General features: G+C 40.4%; 1 protein-coding gene across 3 annotated transcripts; it reads left to right on the top strand.

Moving 5' to 3' along the window:
* Positions 1-4,457: 4,457 nt before the first annotated feature.
* Positions 4,458-9,163, top strand: LOC122667539 (protein FAR1-RELATED SEQUENCE 5-like). Of its 3 annotated transcripts, none has more exons than XM_043863844.1 (6): positions 4,458-4,521; positions 4,643-4,849; positions 5,637-5,754; positions 5,882-8,607; positions 8,689-8,764; positions 8,840-9,163. In XM_043863844.1, the coding sequence occupies exons 3-6, from the start codon at positions 5,679-5,681 to the stop codon at positions 8,881-8,883; spliced, it is 2,922 nt and encodes a 973-aa protein (XP_043719779.1). In that variant the 5' UTR covers positions 4,458-4,521; positions 4,643-4,849; positions 5,637-5,678; the 3' UTR covers positions 8,884-9,163. The 3 variants fall into 3 exon arrangements, with proteins under 3 accessions (XP_043719779.1, XP_043719781.1, XP_043719780.1); XM_043863846.1 differs by lacking the exon at positions 4,458-4,521 and having other exon boundaries at positions 4,664-4,849; positions 5,882-6,481; positions 6,941-8,607; XM_043863845.1 differs by lacking the exon at positions 4,458-4,521 and having other exon boundaries at positions 4,664-4,849; positions 8,689-8,762; positions 8,839-9,163.
* Positions 9,164-17,435: the final 8,272 nt, after the last annotated feature.

The following is a 17,435-nucleotide window of genomic DNA, read 5'->3' on the forward strand; positions in this document are numbered from 1 at the left end:
TACGTATACAAGTACGAGATGTGAATACCGAAGGCGCGTCGGTCGGTCACCATCCGTTTCCACCTAATGCAACGGACAACTCTAATGCAATTTCAAGCACGGCAATCTCAAGCCCAAGACCCACCGGCACTTGGATCCCGCTCCGAAGCCCTAGATCTACATGCCATGAGTGAGTCCATATTATGGAATCCTCGGTCCAAGACCAACCAGCACCCGAGTCCCATAACTAATACCAACACCATTCGCACCATAGTGCAGAAATAAATAATATCGCAAGACAAGAATGTAAAGTCCTATCAACATCTAAACATTTATATCGTCCTATATCTTACTAATAATTATATATTATAGCACATATGCATGAATGACATTCGCAAGACACGACACACAAACATTCCATAAATTAAGACGTTTGCTTAACTCACTCACCTTGATTCTCAGTCAATCGTCAGTACGGAGCTCTTCAAATCGAAGTTCGATGCCAAGTACACTGTCCCACGTACTAACACGCCCCCGAGCCGGGTCGGCCAACCTAAAGAGAGTGTACAACGTGGGGAGAGATTAGTGCCTTAGGGTTAGAAGAGTTGGGCCCCATAAGTTATCAAACAAGGCTAAAATAGGGGACCGGCACATACAAGAAGGCTATATCATGTGCTGTCCATGTGCCTGTCCCTCTCGGACTTTCCCACCAGCGCAGATCTAGGTTCTCGGGCGGCACTTGCATGTGCGTCCATGTGCCTGTCCCTCTCGGACCTCCCACCGCAGATCTTTCTTGCATGTGCTGTCCATGTGCCTGTCCCTCTCGGACTTCCCACCATGCAGATCTAGTTTCTCGGGACGCACTTGCATGTGCCTGTCCACGTGCGTCTTGCTTGTTCATGCCATTCCGAGAATGGTTTTGCAGCCCCAAAGTCTTGGGCTAAAATGGGGTATTCTTAGGGGTTTTTAGGGGTCTCTTTGGCCATGAGAACAACTCCAACCAAGGTGCCATAGCACACACCCAACATGGGTTTGTAAACCCCATGATCGATTAGGTTTTTATCCATTAAAATACATATGAAAAGAAAACTCATGGGTTTGGGTATTGGGGTTTTGAAAGGGGCTTTAATCAATGTTATTTAACAACCCACAAACCACACCTCTATGGTCTTCCATGAGGGTTGGTGAAACCCATAAATGGAGGTGAATCCCCAACTTAGGGTTCATAAATGGAGAAAGGGTGAAAGGGGGTTCAAGGTAGGATTAGGTGTCTTTATAACTAAGCTTCAAAGATTAGCCATTAATGGCCTTTCCATTAGGGTAGATGAAGCACTCATGGCTCATAAGTCTAAACCCTAGGTCTATAAATTAGGAAGTGAGAGAGAGAGAGAGAGAGAGAATGCTCACCAATGTAGGAGAGTAAGCTTGGGTTCCACCTCTCTTCCTTCTTCTTCTTCTTCTTTCGTTCCTTCTTCCTTCTTCTTCTTCTTCTTTTTCTTCTTCTTCTTTCTTTCCTTCTCTCCTTTCCTCTCCACGATTTAGGTTTTCTATTGTGAGGTGAATAGTGGATTGACCCCTATTTACCTCACTTTAGTCTTAAGTCATGTTTGGTTGTCTTAGGTCTTTAGGTCCATTTTAAGTTATTGGGCCCATTATACTACTAGGCCCATAATATGATTAGAAGGAACATCAGGTCCTAAGCCCATTCTAGTATTTATACTCATGAGTTATTAGGATATTAACTTACTCCCAATCATCTATAAGTGGGAACGGTTACACCGGGCGAGGGCCGGGCGGATCCTCGAAATAAGGAAATGCTAGGAATGCACCCTCGAAGACAAACTTTCCCCTATCTCTGTCGATGTACCTATCCTCGACGACTTCTCTAGAGTCACGGTCAACAATCTTGTGGGATGGCTTGAGTATCATGGTCCATAGTTCACGAGCGTACTCCGCTCCCGGTTCTACATAAAAGGTTCAAACCAGACCGGTGGTCAGACCGAATTTTAAACCGGGTTTTGGGCACGGATTTAACAAAACAGTTATTCAGGAAGATTCATGTTACAGAATCAAGGTAACCAAACAGTTAAATTTCTAAGTTACGAATCCACAGAAACTGATTTCATAGAATCTGATCCAGAATCAAAATCTAATTTTTCAGAATAACTGAACCAAACACTTCCTAGAGCAGTCTCACTCGAGAGAGTTTCTCAGATTTGTGACGTTGACAAGTATCACATTGAGCAACCTTCTTGTGGATAGTGCTCCTCATTCCCATCCAAAAGAATATTTGTTTTACCTTTCAAATGTCTTTTGGATGCCTTCGTGCGAGTTGTTATGAGAGACATATTTTAAGAGTAAACACAATAATTAAGAAAACAACAAAAGCATGAGTGTATGATCACCATCTAGAGAGATGGGATCACACACCTCTTGCAAGACAAAACATAAAAATAGAGCGATAAAACTGGTAGAAGTAATTAAAAGGATCTTACCTAACTGAAAGAGGCTTGAACTAGAAGAGGTGGAGGATTCCCTTTGTGACTTAGGAGAGAGGTGTTCAGAGACAATTTTACCACTAGCAATGGTTATTCTTGTCTCCCCTTTGGACAACACTTCGTTGTTATGCACCAAAATCACTAAGTATTGATGATTCTAAGCCGTGAACTAAGAGCTTAAAATCCAAAGACCAAGTAGAGACCAAGTACTCAATTGGGGACCCTTCTTAACGTGGGAGATGGTGTATATATAGTTGTAGAGAGTTGTGTGCACTCCTAAATTCAAGGATCAAGATTTTGATCTGGATTGTTGGTAAGGTATCGAAAGAGGTCTCTTTGCGTTGACGGTGAGTGTTTGGTCAAAGTTATGGCTAATGGGATGTGGGCAAGTGGTTTGTTACCAAAATTGAGGTTTCTTAGGGCCTAAGAGAGCCAATATACGAATCCAAGTTGCCAAAATTAAGCTTGGCCGTGAATGGAAGTGAAATCAGAGCTAAACATTGTAAGTTTTGGTGTTTCGAATTTAAACAGAATCAACATTGAAGTGGGGTCGAGTCGACATCAAGTGAGGGTGTAGTTGACATTGATCTGATGTCGATGAACAAGTGTCGACATCGGTGTAGGGGTTTTTCAATATTGGTGAAAAAAGGGCTTGAGTGTCGAGGATATATAGACATTCAAAGGATTTTGCTCGACATTCACAAGGGTGATGTTGATGTCGGTAGAGGGTAGGTTCGATGTCGACTTGAAGTTTTTGGGTGTTGGTCCCAGGTTTGAGTTTCGACCATGAATTTTTGGCTGTTTGGGCCGGTTCTATGCTGGACCAGACTAGTTCCAAAGAGGACTGGGTCGGGTCTAGACCTTCCAAGGATGGTTTGGAGTGTCTAGGGACTCTTATTTTGGCTCCAATGAAGGTTTATGGGTTTTCCCTATCAGAGTTATTGTGGATGAACGATCTGTGAATGAAATTAAGAAGTACACACTTGCGCTACGTCTACAGATACATAGACTCCACGTCTTGGATGGTGTTCATCATTGTCTCAGGAAGTCTTCGAAGAAAATGAAAAAATGAGGTGTCTAGAGAAACCTTTCTCCTTGTCATTCTATTATATGAATTGTGCCAAGTTCTCATCAGTTGCACTTGAGAAGTGCAAACGATACTGGCGGCATAGGAAGCTTCCTCTCATTTAGGTTTTTTTTCCCTAATAATGGCTAATTAGCTTCCTCTCATTTTTTTTTTGTTAGAACTTAAAAGTTCCTCTCATTTAGTAATTATATTTTGGGCTCATGTTCTCTGTGCCGCAACGCAGATTGCGTCCAAACACATGGGCCTGCCACTCAGGGGGGTAGGGTGGTCATTGCGCCCACCCCCATGTGTCTGGGCGCAGCCTGCACCCCGACACAAAGATCATTCTCCCTTATATTTTTCAGAGGTAATTTCTTAGAGATCAATATGTTATCAGTTTGAGATGGAATCTCCACTGCCAAGCCAATTGGAGAATGGCAGGAGTCGCCCTATTTGTACATAGGGGGCCCACATTCAGCAAGGAGAGGTTTTTTAAAATTTTTTTTGGTGAGAACAAAGAGAGTGAGAGGATGCATGTTACCTGCTGTGTGGCCATATCTTTTCAATTATTTATTTATTTTAAAACCAATGGATTTTTTTTGTGGGTGAAAAAACCAATAGATTTCATTACAAAGCATAGTAAAATTTAACCAAAAAGGATCTCAACACAGCCAGCTTGACAAGAATCTCCAAGAAGAAATACTTTTTAGCCGTAGGATTGAAGTAACTTTAAAAAACAACCGTTGAATGTTTATCTGTCTTTCTAAGACAATATGTAATAATATATTAGTAGGTATCTTACATACGACTCCAGAACGATTTTAATATGAATGAAAGAGAAAAATACGGAAAGCGTGCCCCCTAGTATATCCGTAGGTATCCGTTCTTCCCAGTATAGGGTTTTCTCGGGTTTCTCCTCTCTGCTGCAATCTGGGCGACGCCATGGGCGAACAGGGATGATTCCCTGTATTCTTCCAGGTATTCTCTCTCTCTCTCTCTCTCTCTCTCTTGATTCTTCCCGGCCTTCTCTCTGCTCCCTTCGTCCTCTCTCTCTCTCTCCCCGGGATCTTGAAACTAATTCTATGTCATTAGATTGCAGGTTTGTCTGATCATTTTTATAAGAGGCTGAATCTGTCTCCAGATTGCCAAAAAAATATGCTTTTTTGGCAAAATTCACTTTTCAATTGAACTTGTACACAAACATTCTTGTCTAAACCATTACTTTTCTTCTTGTTTATTTCTATTTCAGTATGAATCTCGATGGTTGGGATGGAATGGTGTTTAATGGAATAGATGCTGCTATAAGGTAGAAGATATAGACTCTGACCCATGTCCTACTGCAGTACCTAATTTTTGGCTGCGTTTTGTTACTCCTTTTGCTTGGGAGGGGGAAGGGTTTAATTGCATCCTTGTATCTTATACTGATTGTGGGGATGTACTAGTGATGGTGTAATGTATTTGAAGTTAGTAAATGCTTTGTGTCCCTGTAGTTTTTCACGGTGAGGGTATCATGGACTTGTCCTTTCTGTTTTTCAGGTGATTTTTCAAAATCTCTTATTGAGTTCCTCTTTCAGTGTTCGAGTCTCACATCCGCTAATGTTATGGATGGGCAAGGAGGGTAATTCGTAGAGAGCTTGTGTTCGATCACGTTCATATTTGTAAATTTTTTTTTTTTTTTTTGGGGGGGGGGGGGAGGGGTGGGTGGGTGTGTGACTGGGGATTGATACATGGCATTCTTTTCAGAATTTTAGTCGGTACAACACAAAAGACTTTAAATGTACCCACTGTCACTGAGTTTTTAGTTGGAAATCTGTTGGGTTTTAGTTATTGGAAAGGGTTTTTGCTGTGTAAATTTTGGAATTCTGTAGTTTCTTTAATTTTCGTTGAATACTAAGATTTCACAGATTTGGTTCACTGTAGGTTTCCCTTAAATTTATTGCATCATATATTGGTCTAATTCATCTTGAATGATGTAAGAGTTCCAATAAAATATTCATGCACTTATACTTTGTTGAACTATTTTTTCCAGTGATGGGTTTTTATCTCGCCAACGAAATACGTATCACTTGTATGTGTTGGGTAGGGATGTGCAGTTGTCACTGAGACCCCTTCCTCATAGTTGAAACCTGTAAGAGATGGTCTCTTTAGCTTCATCCGTAGAGATGGAGGAATATGACACGGTTAGGAGTACCTGGTTGTACATGGAAACAGGTGAGATGTTCGGGAAAAAAGTGGTAAAACTAAGGACATTATCATTTGTGTACCCAATTGATTAATATGTCATAAGCAAACTGGTTATTTGTGTGATTGGATGCTATTTTGTTTGATATTTTGACAGAGGATGTATATGGTAGTGAAGAACTGTCAGATTTGGAGAAAGCAATTGAAGCTGATGCTGCGGAGTTGGTGCCTCAACTAGAAGATGGGGGCGCTGAGACACAACAATCTGCAACCTCTGAGCATTTGCATAGTGATGATGAGGGTATAGAGGATGCGATTGATTTTGGAGAAGAGAATGACCAGCAGCCTAACAGTGGCAGTGCTTCTAAGGATGCAAGCGAAGCAGGAACAACCTGTGGAAGCACTGATGAAACAGAGATATTGCCTTATGTTGGGATGAAATTTGTTGACTTAAAAGCAGCCTATGCTTTCTACACTAATTATGCCAGGATAAAAGGTTTTGGTGTTCGTATAGATCGGACACATCTATCAAGGAAAAGGGAGTCAGATGGTTCAAGGCAGGTTCTGTCAAAGAGGTTTGTATGTTATAAAGAAGGTTTTCGAAATGACAACGACAAGCGACAAAAGGGGAAAGAGGTGCGTCACCGGACAGAGGTTAGAGTTGGTTGTCCTGCATTTATCGTGGTTAAATCATCTTCTGATGGTTGGGTAGTTGACAAATTTGAAGCAAATCACAATCACCCAATGGTTTTTCCAGGCCAAACAATCAAACTCCTATATTTTGGAGAAGAGAATGACCAGCAACCTAACAGTGACAGTGCTTCTAAGGATGCAAGCGAAGCAGGAACATCCATTGGGAAGGTTGATATAAAAGAGATATTGCCGCATATAGGGATGAAATTTGTTGACCTTAAAGCAGCCTATTCTTTTTATAGTAATTATGCCCGGATGATAGGTTTTGGTGTTCGCATAGATCGGACAAACCTATCAAGGAAAAGGGAGCCAGATGGTTCAAGGCAGGTTCTATCAAAGAGGTTTGTATGTTATAAAGAAGGTTTTCGAAATGACAACCACAAGCGTTATAGGGGAAAAGAGGTGCGTCACCGGGCAGAGGTTAGAATTGGTTGTCCTGCGTTTATCGTGGTTAAAGCAGCCGCTGATGGTTGGGTAATTGATAAATTTGAACCCAATCATAATCACCCAATGATTTTTCCAGGCCAAACATTTAGGCTCCGATCACCCCAACATTTGATGGATAAAAGTTATATTAGAAGAAATGAAAGAAAGATGATTGCGGAGGATTGCCAAGCTGTTTTAACATATTTTGACTCCATGCAAGTCAGGGATCCCGGATTTATTTATTCCATCAAAATATCTGATGATGGAATGGTCAGTGGAATTTTTTGGGCTGATAGCATAGCGAGGTCTGCTTATGAAGTGTTTGGTGATGTTGTGGTGTTTGACACAACATACAAAACTAATAGGTATAAATGGCCATTTGGGCTGTTCACCGGGGTAAACCACAATGCTCAATCTGTTCTGTTTGGATGTGGTTTGGTTGCCAATGAAACAAAGGAGTCGTTTGAGTGGCTGTTCAAGGCGTGGATGAATGCAATGGGAGACAAGACACCTAAGGCCATTATTACTGATGAGTGCACCGGTATTATACCTGCAGTGGGCAGTGTTTTTCCCCAAACTGTACATCGCCTTTGCTCATGGAATGTTTCGAAGCATGCCCTAGAACACCTCGGTGCCCTATGGTACCAACACCCTGATTTTAAGAAGGATTGGAAGGAATGCATTTATCGTTCATGGACAAAGGAAGATTTTCTAGCTCGATGGGAAGCGATGATGATGAAATATAATTTGAAAAACCACTCATGGCTAAGTGATAAGTTTGCACAAAAGGAGTATTGGGTGCCTTGTTATTTGCGAGGCTCATTCTTTGCTGGATTGAGCTCAACACGGCGAAGTGAGGGGATGAACAGTTACTTTCAGGGGTATTTCAAGGACACTATGTCATTGTGCAGATTTGTCAAGCAATATGAAAGGGCTGTCACTAGGCGTAGAGAGAAGGAAGCTGATGCAGAGTTCAAAACGTTTCCCCAATTACCTCGATTGTCATCACAAAGTCCACTTGAAGAGCATGCAGGAAAGGTGTACACAAAGAGGGTGTTCGAGATTTTTAAGAAACATTTCAATGCAAGCCTTAGCTTATCTGCCCATGAGGAGTTGGCCAAAGGGCCAGTTCGGAAGTTTAAGGTGGGGCCTTTTAAGGTTCCAACTGAGCAGAGATGCATGGTGGAATACAACTCCTTGGAGGAAGAGGTGCATTGTAGTTGTCATATGTTTGAGTTCATGGGGTTAGTGTGTAAGCATATGTTGAAGGTTCTGCAGATGATTGATCGTGACAATATTCCCTCTAAATACATACTATTTAGGTGGACGAATGAAGCAAGGCCTGGGCTGCCAGTTGTTAATATTCCAGATATTGCCCCTACGACTATAACAAGAAGTTCAGTATCAGGCTTATCACATGCAATCAGGAATATGATGGCCATGGCGTGCTCATCCCCCGAATGTTGTGAAGTTGCTACGGGAACATTACATGGGTTGATTGAGAAGCTTGTCCCCATGGTGCAAAATGCTACCGGAGTTGGGGTCAGTGATTCCACTATAGGCACTCAAAAGTCCACTGTCGAATCATTGCCCGTAGCACATGAGCATTTGAAGACACTGCCTCCACCCGTGGATCCTGGCCTGCCGAGTCAAGTCCATCAGAAAAATCCAATGGAGCAATCCATAGAGAAGGGTAAGAGCAGGTGTAGTATATGTCGCGGCATTGGGCATAACAAGACAAAGTGTGAAGCAGTAAACAAAGAGGTATGATCCATTCAACATCATGACTTCTTATTATATCTCGCATCAATAGACTAACCCTAATTGTCTCCTTATACAAAACAGACAGGTGAACCTGGGTTGAAGAGGGGTTTGGCCGTGGATAAGGAGCCTTCTGAAACGTGTCATTTATTTATTAGGTACGTCCATTCTCGGCTTCCATCATTGTTCAATCTAAAAAAAGGGTTTAACATGTTCATAGATCATCTGTCACAGGTTTTGAGATATGGTCTGAGAGGTATGGGGCCTGCTGCCCTATGATTGGTGCAATAAAAGGTACACTGGTCAGTTGAACTTTTAGGTGAATCTCGAGAAAAAGTTTAATTTACTAAACTACTGTCTCTCACTGACTGGACAGCTTTTATCAAATTTAATCTAGGCCACCAGGGGCTCTTTAATATCTTTTGTGAAGATGTAATCTCATTCTCTTTTACTCTGCTTTTCTCTTCTTGAATCATAACTTAACTATATGAAATTGGACAGAATATCGAACAGATCATTTACTTGAGTATAATACTAATTCAGTTTTAGTCATGAGCTTTATTTTATTGGCACAGACATGTATCTTATATTTATTGAAATCTTAATTCTGCAAAATCTGGAAGGGTCAAGAATTAAGGGTGGACTTCCATTTTCCTGTCCCTACCATAGCAGTAATTTTAATACCACCTGAAGGAGTTGGTATATTGTGCTATCAAGTGCAGGCTTTGAGAATGTCCATAACCAATGGCAATCAGTTGGTATCCTGGGTGCACAGTGGTCATACCTTCTTCCATTACTCTCCGAGCTGTAGCTTGTATAGCATGTAGCATCTGTACTATTTGTGTATATCATATATGGATGATTCATATCTGTGTTGAAGCTTTTATCTAAGAAGAAGCAATGTATGATGAGATGACAAATGGAACAAATAGAGGAAGGGAATGAGTAGGGAAGAAGCAAACATTTCTAGATTGGCTTTACTGTGGCGTAAGAAGCTTTGACAGGAGGGAGGGACCTATTGGTCTCATCTTTTAATTGTGCATCTCTTTTAAATCATGTAAATCACCTCACTTACACCTTCCCACAGGTCAAATGCAGGGAGCCAGCGATGGCCAACAATCATAAGGTAAAGGAAAAGAGCCTAAAGGTATGGTCGTGGGTTTTTTCTTTTCTTTTTTTGGTAAAATTTTTTTTAATGGGTTAATTACTGATCCGGCTCCTCTCCAGGGAGCTCAGCGCCCAGGGAGTGCCCAGAGGGCATCCAAGGGTTGGGCTGTGTCGCACACATCTCGACGCTCACCTAGGGATGTGTGCAGCACAGCCCAACGGCTGGATGCTCCCTGGGCGTGCTGGGCTCCTTGGAGAGGAGCTCAATCCGTAAATTACAGTTGATTTACTTCACATTTATGGAAACTACGTTTAAGGTAACGCTTAAAAAACTTCGTTTATAATAGAACCATAAAAGAAAGAATTGAGCGAACTGTAAAATTGCACCACCAGCTGAACGATGACCGCCGCCTCTGACCTCCGATCAGTTTTCCTGTTAATAAGAAATAGAAGAAAATGCAAGCTCTCAGATGATGAGCTTTCCAATCAAAGATCGTCGTGTCTCCAGTTATTTTATTGGTTCAATAAGAACTCTTCACCTAGTGTCAGCACTCAGCGGGCACACCCGATGGAATATTGCCATTCAGGTTCCTGTGACTCCTTGGTCGATGGCCCAGAACTGAGGTGCCAGTCTTCTTGGTATTGCTGTACGTCTCTTTAGTGTACTAGTTTCTGTTTAGTTTTATCTTGATTCACAACTTCTGTTCTGAAAAACTGAAAGACTAATGCTGCGATGGATATGCATACCAAAGACAGCTTAAGATTTCAAAGAGAAACCAATTGTCAGTTATTATGGTTTGGAATTCAAAAAAATGTGATAGTTGGATTGCGAACTAGGGATGTAAATGGATAACCGAAATCCGAATTCGCATCCGTATTCGTTTAGGGGCATCTGTATTCGTTTAGTGATTTCCGAAAAATAATCCAAGTACTCCGATTAAAATTTGTCCCAAAAAAAATCTGAATATTTAATAATAAAAAATTAAATAAATAATGATTTTAAGGGTTTTTGAAGATTAAACAAGTTCTAGAATATAATGAAAAGAGAATCATGATCTAAGAGATATGGATTGAGAGTGAATTGTATCCGATAGGGGAAGGAAGGTCCGGGTTACACAAGGCAGAGATGTAAACGGATGGTCGAAAATCTGAATCCGATCTGCATCCGAATCCGTTTAGAGGTATCCGTATTCGGCCAGGGAATATCCGGCTCCGATCACATCCGATCCGTATCTGATCTGAATCAGATCCGTTTACATCCCTATTGGGTTTACATCCCTATTGGGAACTGTTTGATTCTTATAATGACAACTTGAATTGTAGAGAGAGAGGTCCCAGTAGGGGCCAGCTGAGGTGAGGGAGTGAGAAATCCAGGATCACACAGTAGGAAGAGGTAGGATTGAGGGGGTGCACAGCAGAGGACTGAACAGGGAGAGCAGAGAAGGGGTTTCTGGGGTGGGCAGAAGCCAATTTATGAGTTAAAAAGAGAATCAATTCATATAAAAAAGGGAAAAAGAATTATGGAAGAGTATGCACACTCCTCCCAAACGCATAGGAGGTGAAATGACCATCTCACCCCCATGATTCTTCAGTGTATACTCCCATTGGCTTGCATGTGCTGGGATCAAGCTCCCCCACAGGAAAAACTTCCCCTTTTCAAAAAGAGAACAATGCAAATCAAGTTACAGCATGCCTAGCTTTTTCACTAGCGCCTGATGCCAATAAGACAGCCTTGACAATTATGGGGCCAAGGGCAGCAAGCTGCACACTTTGGAGAGTGGTGGAAGGCGGATCCGGGGAATAGTAGGTGGTGGCATGACGTGAGGTGGTTGATTTGGGTTGTGGGGGGGGGGGGGGAGAGCACGAAGTAGCAGATCGAGCTCCTCTCCAGCAAGCTCCCAGCCCAGGAAATGTCCAGTGAGCATCCAGCTGCTAGGCTGACATGATCTGCATCCAGACACACATCCGGTGTGGATCATGGCGGCCCAACCTTTGGATGCCCGCTAGAGAGGAGCTTGATGCCCTAAGTAGCATATGCAACGACGGGGTTGCAACATTAACTAGGGTCAACCGCGATGGGAATTTCCAATGTGAGGAGCTTGTGGGAAATGGCCAGGTTCAGAACCTTGAACTTTGCCTCAGAACAATGGAAGACATCGAGAAGCGTCCGGAGCCATCCAATAGAGAGGAGGTTGTTAACATCTTTGTTGATGACCGCGATGTTAAAAGAGAAAACCTATAAGAAATCTATTTTAGAGGTGGTGGTTGGATGAGGAAGTGAAATTGAGGGAACGATCCAAATCTATCTTAGAGGTGTTGGCATAGGCGAGGCTGGCTCAGGTTTAAGTACGAGAACATTCTTGTATGTGAACCTGAGCCTCTCTTGGTATAGGCAAAGTTTGAAATATGAAAAAAGTATATGAGACAACCCCTCCTATGGATTTAGTATGTTCAAAATACCCTCTCTATATCCATTCCTGCCCTCTCCTGCCCCTCGGTGAATGGATCTCATTCACCATGGGTGGAGGAAAACTCAATCCTATTTCAAATAGAACATTTCAAATGTGATGGAATTTAAAATATAATTTCCTTTGACGTTAAGTACCTCAAGTATAATTTATCTTTCGGTATTTGTGTATGTTCTTGGTTAGTGGATTACATATGGTTGGCATCCAATGTACGAAAATGTGATCCGAGCTTATCCCAAACACAACATTTCAAACATGAGGTACCGAAAATGTAATTTCTTTAAACATTAAGTATCTCATGTGTAATTTACCTTTTGGCATTTGTGTATGTTCTTGGCCAAGGCATTAATCATGTTATGTAGCTTTGTTTGTTGCGAGAGCTTTGATTCATACTAGATGAGACAGTGGACCACCTAATACTTTTTTTGCCTCTATCTAATGTTGAAAACTGAAATGCCTTGCAAAAACACCTTTATTGAATCAAAAACCTTTCTTAAGTATGGCCTTATAGCAATTCGATTCCTTTACTTCTGCCTACCCCTACTGTCGTGTGTGCCCCACACACAAGCAAGACGGAATGTATCACTTTACCCCTGCCCGAGCGGGGGTAAGACAGTACTTTCCACCACGCTTATTTCTGGGGGTGCACAGGCGAAAGTAGAGGAGTCGGATCCGGCCTTCTAGTCATAGTTTCATCAAGTAGAAATGACGGTAAATGTACATTTACCAAATTGTTTTCTGTGCCGGCTCCCATGCATGGATTTCCACCACATACAATGACTAAACTGATGAATTAAGTAAAATTGAAATATAATTTGATGAATCAGGTTTGGTTCTTACTCGATTCGTATTTGGTTCGGGATGTAATGAACATAAATTGAAACCAAGTCGATTATTAATTGGTTTCAAGTTTTTGGTATTTTTATTTTGGTTCATTATCAGTTTTGATTGTATGATTTGCTATTGGTTTCGGGTTCAATTCTTATTTGGTTCAACCGTAAGCTAAAGCATGGAGATGTAGGCATTGTGGTGAAATCAAGTGAGGAGAAGACTAGGGTTTTGATTGAGAGAGAGAGAGTCGAAATGGCAACCAAAAAATGGTATAGAATTGCCGGTACAATGTGATAGATTGAAAGAGAAAATTTGGATAGAGAGAGAAGGGAAAGAATACATTTGGAAAGAGAATAAATACTAAATAGAATTACAAGGACTTTTTTTTTTGTGGAAGGTGAAGGTGATGTGGTAATGAGATGGCCTCCTCATCATCCTTATTACTCCCCCTCAAATGCGGCATGGAAAAGAAAGAGAAAAAGCCAATTTTGACACGTAAGTCAGTGAATGGCGCCCGTGGAAGAGGCTTGGTAAAAATTATCAGCTAGCTGATATGTAGAGGGAGCAAACCTTTTTCACTCACAAATTGATAAATAATTTCAATATGCTTAGTATGAACATGGAAGATATAGTTTTAAAGACTATATGGGTATTTCAGTAAATTTTCTGTATAGGGTTTCGCTATAAATCTGTAGCGAGAGTTTTTTTTCTATATTGAAAATCTGTGAGAGGTGTAAGGAACGAGCGACTATAACCCTATTCTCCATTGATAGTGAAATAGATCTCATCTCACTGTGGACGTAGGCAACCGTGTCGAACCACGTAAATCTTTGTGCGCATTATGTGATTGTGTTTACGATTTCTATTCTTCTCTGTATCGTGTTAGGTTTTCCACAATAGTGCATTGTTGCTTAGAACTCAATCCGACTAGTTCAAAAAGCCACAGTAGTCAATGGTAGATCGATATCAATCCTCAAGACCAATCCAAAAAGAAAAATCTGTCAAGGTAGAAGACTTTAAAACTATCAATTTTTATATTATCTCTTATAAATTATTGCTAAATTATTTGCAAGTAGGTTGCATTTGGTTTTAGGTAAGTTTATTTCTCCATATCAGGCAACATTTATAAAAGAGAGGTAAATTGTTGATAATGTGTGATTGCTCAAGAGGTTTTCCATTTTTCAAATGGATACAAAATTTTTTTTTTTTATGAAATCAAATGGAGACAAAATTAAAAAGGGATGGGAAGAACTAAATAGTGTGATATGATAGGACATCTTGTGTCTTCTTGCGCATATTCTATTAAATTTGAGGGGAATAATTTTGACTTTATTGAGCCCTGCAGGGGTATTTCAACAAGGTTGTCCCTATGCCTGCAATAGGGTCGGGTTAGGCCGAGCTTTTCAAAACCCTAGCCCAATCCTGACTCAGTGTTAGAAAAATCGAACCCTAACTCTCCCTCAGGGCCGGGCCGGGCCGGGCCGGGCCGGGCTGACCTTGATTGGCCCTAGCAGGGGGGGGGGGGGGAGGGAAGAGAGATGTAGGGGCAGTTGTTGCAGGCAAGTTTATCAAGGTTTCAAAGTGGTAACGTTAGCTGCTACAAAGTGTTTTGGGTAAGGATTGGCTTAAGTTAATTTCTGCAGGGATTTGTATTTCAGTAATGAATATTTGAGTAGTTGTATTAGTTTTTCCCTTGGAATAACAGAACTCAAATTTAGCATTTATTAAGTGTTTAAGGTTTTACAGGGCCAAACTTGCCCCCACTTTGAAAAGATCTTAAAAAATATTAAGAATGTAGTTCTAACTTCCAACCCAATCACCTCTATACATTCTCTAAGTATATTTTATATATTTCTAATCTAATTTATGAATGGAGATTTGAACTCTTTACATTGACAATATGATATTCTCTGTTTTTTATTCCTAACAAAAGCCTAATTGCCTAACAAAAATGAAACCCTAAAACTAAGAGAGTAAAAGGATAATGAAATAGAAAGTTGCAATTTGTGACATGGAAAGCGAAAGCTTAAAACTAAAAGAGTTAAAACTTAAAAGTAATATATGATAAATAATTAAATATAATAATAATTATAAAATCATGGTCGGGTTAGGCCGGGCCAAGCTTAGCCTGAGGCCTCAACCTAGGCCTAGCCCAACCCTGACCTCAGGCCTGAAAAATGAAACCCTAAGTCCCTAATCCACCCTCAGGGTTGAAAAATCTGGCCCAAGCCTTGTTCAGGCTTAGGGCGGGTCAAGGCTCACAAGGACAAACTTGCACCCCTACTTGCCTCCTTAACCCTCATTTAGTTTATCACTGCAATCGAGGATTTATCCAAACTTCTCAATGTTTATCATGATCTAAATTTATTTCATGGTATCAAGCTGAATAGGTTCTGTCCAGAAATTTCATATTTGTTATTCGATGATGATACATTTTTTGTAGAGCTAATAAGAATGATACTATTACTCTAAAATCTGTTCTTGCTCTGTTTCAAGATCTATCAGGTCAACAAATCAACTTCGATAAGAGTGGTATGATTTTTAGTAGAGCCGTAAATAATGAGACTAAGTTGTTTGTATACCATACTTTGTGAATTAGTGATTTAGATCTTGAGTTTTTTCATGTTTGGTTAACTAGGTTAAAAGCCGGTTGGGGAATTGGAAAATGCCCATTCTTATTAAAATCCGTTCACAATGCTATACCAACATATCTCATATCTTGTTTCCTCTTTCCAACCAAGATCTATAAAAAATTAGATTCCATTTGTTCCCCATTTTGGGTTAGGAAACAAGTTGGTAAAAGGAAATTGGTTTCCCTCTCATGGTCCTCCATTATTTGCCATCCCAAAGATATAGGAGGTTTAAGTTTTCGCACAAGTTCTATCCATAACCAACCACTTATTATAAACAGTTGTTTTTATCGTCCAAATATGCAAAATCGACTTGGAATGCATACCAAACACAGCCTAAATCTGTAAATATTCAGGTCAAGAGTAGTACAATAATGTTTGTAGTAACTAGATTATCTGAATTTGCTTGTTCTAGGAGGTATAGGGTACTCATATGAAGGGGGAAGGGTGCTTTAGTGTTTGGCAGAACCAAATAAAAACCAAACCCAAAACCAAAAACGAATCGTACAATCAAAACAGATAATTATCTGAAATTGAAACTGATAACAAACTTTCTGAAACCAATTATATAGGAACTTGGAACTAATTCAGAATCGGTTAAATTTCAGTAAATGTCCATTACATCTCAAACCGAATAAGAACCAAATCGAACCGAAACTGATTCATCAAATTATATTTTGTTCTTACCTGATTCATCAGTTTAGTCATTGTAAGTGGTGGGCATCTGTGGATGGGAGTCCCTACAAAACAGTGGTAAATGCACCAGTGCCATCATTTGTAATAGATGCAACTATGGTTATAATGCCATAATTTGGAAAGGATTTTGATTCAACATGGTGTTGTTGCAAGATATACAGTTTTCAACATTAAATAGAGACAAAAGTATCACAAGAACAAAACGCCTAAGGAACGTCCCTACTCCAAGTGGGGATTAAGGTCTCTAGCTCCGTATCATATCTCAAATGGTTCAGCTGGTTCAAACTTTCTAACCAACCTCAACAGAATATCCACACACACACACTAGCAATGTGGCAATAATACTCCCATAAAGGTGGCTCTTTGTTTTTGATTTTTCTTATCCAGTGTGAACCATAGCTCTGGCAAAAAACAAAGCTACTGAGGTGATATATATGCTTTAAAAGGAATATGAACAATTAAAATAGAGCATTAGGTCCACTCTACTGTCAAAGCTTCTTATGCCACAATAAAGGCTACCTAGTTATGTTTGTTTCTTCGACTACCTAGTTATGTTTGTTTCTTCTTCTCTACTTACTCCCCCCCCCCCCCCTCTCTTTTTCTATTTGTTTGATTTGTTATCTTATCATGAATTGTTTTTTTAAGATAAAGTTCAACATGGTTGAATCATCATATATGATGTACAGAATAATAGTACAGGTGCTACATGCTACACAAGCCACAACTTGCAGAGTAATGGAAAAGGCTTGATAATTACATGCCCAGGACACCAACTGATTTTCATTGCTTGTGGAGCACTTTCTCAAGCTTGCATTTGAGAACACAAGAAACCAACTCCTTGGAGAGGTATTAAAATTACTGCTATGGCAGGGGCACAAAAATTAAAGCCATCCCTTAAATTTTTTATCATCCCAGATTTTGCAGAATTATGATTTCAATAAAAAATAATGGCAATCAAATGAAGCTCATGACTAAAACTGAATTAGTTATACTTGGAGTAAATGATCATTGAGACTACTGTCCAGTTTCATATACTTCTGTCATATTTCAAGATGAGAAAAGAACGGGGGGGGGTTCTATAAGAGATTGAGATTATATC

This window comes from Telopea speciosissima, chromosome 7 (assembly GCF_018873765.1).
Source record: "Telopea speciosissima isolate NSW1024214 ecotype Mountain lineage chromosome 7, Tspe_v1, whole genome shotgun sequence".
In the NCBI taxonomy this organism is placed as follows: domain Eukaryota; kingdom Viridiplantae; phylum Streptophyta; class Magnoliopsida; order Proteales; family Proteaceae; genus Telopea; species Telopea speciosissima.

What these genes read in the sequence shown, in the direction of transcription:
- LOC122667539 (XM_043863844.1), top strand. Translation starts at nt 5,679, where the DNA reads ATGGTCTCTTTAGCTTCATCCGTAGAGATGGAGGAATATGACACGGTT. An exon ending in CTGGTTGTACATGGAAACAG is followed by an intron (nt 5,755 to 5,881) that starts GTGAGATGTTCG and finishes ATATTTTGACAG; the next exon opens with AGGATGTATATGGTAGTGAA. An exon ending in GTGAAGCAGTAAACAAAGAG is followed by an intron (nt 8,608 to 8,688) that starts GTATGATCCATT and finishes TATACAAAACAG; the next exon opens with ACAGGTGAACCTGGGTTGAA.